The sequence below is a fragment of the Engystomops pustulosus genome, chromosome 4 (genome assembly GCF_040894005.1).
Source record: "Engystomops pustulosus chromosome 4, aEngPut4.maternal, whole genome shotgun sequence".
Classification (NCBI taxonomy): domain Eukaryota; kingdom Metazoa; phylum Chordata; class Amphibia; order Anura; family Leptodactylidae; genus Engystomops; species Engystomops pustulosus.
The window spans coordinates 220440750-220444300 of record NC_092414.1 but is presented as its reverse complement, the minus strand read 5'-3'; the positions used below and the strand labels follow the sequence as shown (position 1 = coordinate 220444300).

At 40.4% G+C, this 3551-nt stretch overlaps 1 protein-coding gene across 1 annotated transcript; it reads left to right on the top strand.

Moving 5' to 3' along the window:
• The first annotated feature begins 1862 nt into the window (after nt 1–1862).
• Nucleotides 1863–2792, top strand: LOC140128671 (olfactory receptor 11L1-like). Its single transcript, XM_072150370.1, has one exon. It carries the CDS (start codon nt 1863–1865, stop codon nt 2790–2792), a length of 930 nt encoding a protein of 309 aa, XP_072006471.1.
• The last annotated feature ends 759 nt before the right edge of the window (nt 2793–3551 follow it).

Sequence of the window (3551 nt, the reverse complement as noted above, 5' to 3'; positions counted from 1 at the left end):
CAAGGTCTGAACGACGCTATCACCTATGCATGTTACATCATATTTTGCATCATTCCATTCGAGCTAGCACATCCCGTTGTCTTACACCATCACTAGCATTACATTTTAATTTTAATTTTCAATCCTGTCACAGTGGCTTTCTGTCACTAGCTATGGCGGAATACTGCCTTTACTTTGGCCTTGTGCTAAACCGGATCGGGTTCTTTAAGACAGACGTAGCCGCGATACGATCCCCTGGTTAACAGTAATCCTAATGAGGAATTTAGGACAGTATACAGACTGGTGTCTATTTAACATAATTAACAAGGTTGTAACCTAAGCGACACTGTCTTTATTGATACTGGCCCTCGCTTTGACAGACTGGTGATGACAATTCACTCACCATATGCTGCATTCTTGAGCCTGGGGACAGCGCTATTGGCTGACCAGGTACGAGCCCTCTCTCTTCAGAACGCCCACTCAATTCCTATTGGCCGGCGGTCTTAGGTGGTGATTGGCTGCCGTGCCTCTGGGTGGGCGGGGTGCTCTGTTTATACCCCGCGTGTGCACTCGCGCGCGCATGGCATCTATCAGTGCCGAGACTCTGCCGGCGGGTGCACACAAAAATATGTGATGTGCGCCCGCACTTAATAATACACCTTCTATGCATCCATATGCCTCTGATGACACAGCTCCATACTAGAGGGGCTGTAGAAACGCGTCAGGCATAGGGTATATTAGGCAGAATAGACAGGTTATTGGTCCACATTATGATTTAAACCACTACCTGGTCACGTTTCTGTTCTCATCCCAGAGTGTAGTGCCGATCAAGTTACTAGGGCGAGAACCTGTTGAATTGCTGATAACTAAATATCGCCGATCGTTGCACACACTATGAACAGAACATTTTGCACATCAGCACTTTAGTCCAGTGAGGGGGTAACACCGTGATTTAGTGGGATCCTACTGGTCTCATATCCCCCATACACACTGGAAGCCTGATTTGACTATTTAATTGGCTGAAGAGTGGCCGTATTTTATGAATATCTAATAAAGTTTAATTTTTTAAGTGTTCTTTCTCAGGCAGTTATCTCAGGTATGTACATGCACCTGTGTCTTTGCCTACTTTCATAGCTTTTCCCATTGTCACCATGCTGACCCCTGCATATACCTTCCTCTCTCTCATTGCTCTAGGCCATCCTCATGGTGTCAACCACTGTGTCTTTCTTCTCACAGTCTGCCCTCACTGACAGAGACAGGACAAGTTGAGAAGGAGGGAGCAGGATGACTCATGGCTCTCCTGTTACAGCTCCTCCTATTCAGCAGAACTCAGCCATGTGAAAAAGATGCAGGTAAACTCTGCACACAGTACAGAAGTAAGTAGAAGAAAAATCCAGAATCACTTGAAGAACATTCACATAGTAGCCAGAAGGCAGTTAAGTTAAATCTACAATTTATGTAAAAGAGTGGCCAACCCCTTTAATTCTTTAATGTAAAATTATTCTTTAAAGTAATTCACAGTCTTTGAAAACAATATATTTTAAGCCTTCCAGAATTCTCCACAAGAGACCAATGATAACATCTCAAAGGCTTTACATAAGATTGTAGTATGTCATCTGCTCTATATAAACTGGAGGCTGAGTAATGACCTTCTCTTAGATTTCCTATAGACAAGGATACGTTCCACAACATTCAGAAGAAAATCAATTGAAAATGAAAATGAAAAATTTTCTGTATTAGATTATTTCCTTTCTTTTAGGTCTTTTTATGACATTAATGTTTGTATGGAGGTTTTATTGGAAGAAAAATATAAAAAATTCAAAATAACCAAAGAAAATGAAAATAAGGGCAAAAAAATAAATATCTCCATTTATTTCGCAAAGATGAAATTCTCCAACATCAGCCGAGTTACTGAAATACATCTCTTAGGTTTTCTGGGTCTTCACAAGTTACATAATTTATTCTTCCTTATACTCCTGATCTTATACTGTGTGACCATATGTGGAAACCTTCTCATCATTCTGTTGGTGTCCTACAGCAAATCGCTCCACTCTCCCATGTTCTTCTTCCTCACACAACTCTCCTTTTCAGACATTTTGCTTACCAACACTATTGTACCAAACATGCTACTCGTGGTGCTACATGAAGGACTTAGTGTGTCCTTCATTGGCTGTTTGATTCAATATTATGTTTTTTTGGGTTCTGAAGCTTTGGAGTGTCTTCTCCTGGCCGTGATGTCCTATGATAGGTACCAGGCCATCTGTAACCCTTTACATTACAATTTAGTCATGGACCCCAGATTCTGTCTGAGATCCGTTCTGTTGTGTTGGTTGGCCGCTGTCTCTGTAGTTTTTCTGGTTTCTATTTTTATGAGTTATTTGTATTTCTGTGGACCAAACACCATTGACCACTTCTTCTGTGATTTCGATCCTATACTTGAACTGTCCTGCTCAGATACACTTAAATTTAAACAAGTTACTACATTCCTGATTATACCCTACGTGGTCTGCCCATTTATCTTTATTACAGTTAGCTATGTGAATATTATCATGGCCATTCTGAAGATCCCCTCAGTGACTGGGAGGCAGAAGACCTTCTCCACCTGCAGCTCCCACTTGGCCGTGGTGTCTATGTTCTATTTGTCTATCGTGAGCATCTATGTATTTCCAAGTCAGACAAAGATAAAGAAAATCACCTCTCTGCTCTACACAGTTATAACTCCCCTCCTTAACCCTATAATCTACAGTCTGAGCAATAGAAATATCATAGCGGCTCTGAGGAAACTATTTGGCGCCAGTCCAGTCACTCTCTAAATGGAAATGTTCTATATGTTTTTCTTTCTAAGAAGCAGCGTCCCTCTCGTCCACCAGTCCGAGCTTCTACTGCAGCTCTCAAAACAGTTGTGTGTGTTTGGTCCAAGATTGCAGTGGAGCCTTGTCACCTGAAGGAGGTCCCTTGTCCTTATAGCATGATGATAAAAATTGATTTTTGAAGGAAGGAGGCCATGGATAACAAATATAAGGAGATTCCCACAGTCACAGGGACAGAATCTGTGAGTTATGTCCCTGGTTTATCATAATAGATTTTGATAATTCTCTCTAACCTATAACAATTGTTCTGCTCCGCGACATGTGAGATTTTAACTTAACAAGATAGTTTTATTAATTACATTGTTAAGAGAACGAGGATTAAAATAATTAAAAATTAAGAAAAACACTCCGCATTTTTTAAAATAAGCGTTAAAGTTGAATACACTTCTAACAAAATACCATATATACTCGAGTATAAGCCAAGTTTTTCAGCATGTGCTTAAAAACACTAACTTGGCTTATACTCGAGTCAAGAAAAAATAAAAGTGTACTCACCTTCTGACGCTCCCCAGTCGGGTTCAAGTACTTCTGCAAAGTATCAGCTTTGGCTCTCTGCAGATCCCTCCTCCTTCAGAAAGCAGACACCTGCCCCATTTTTTAAATTGCATGAAGGATTTAATTTTTCACATTGTAAAATTTTATTCTACAAAAATGCATAAAAATCGACTTTGATGGCAAAACATGTGCTCCAAACAGAATTAA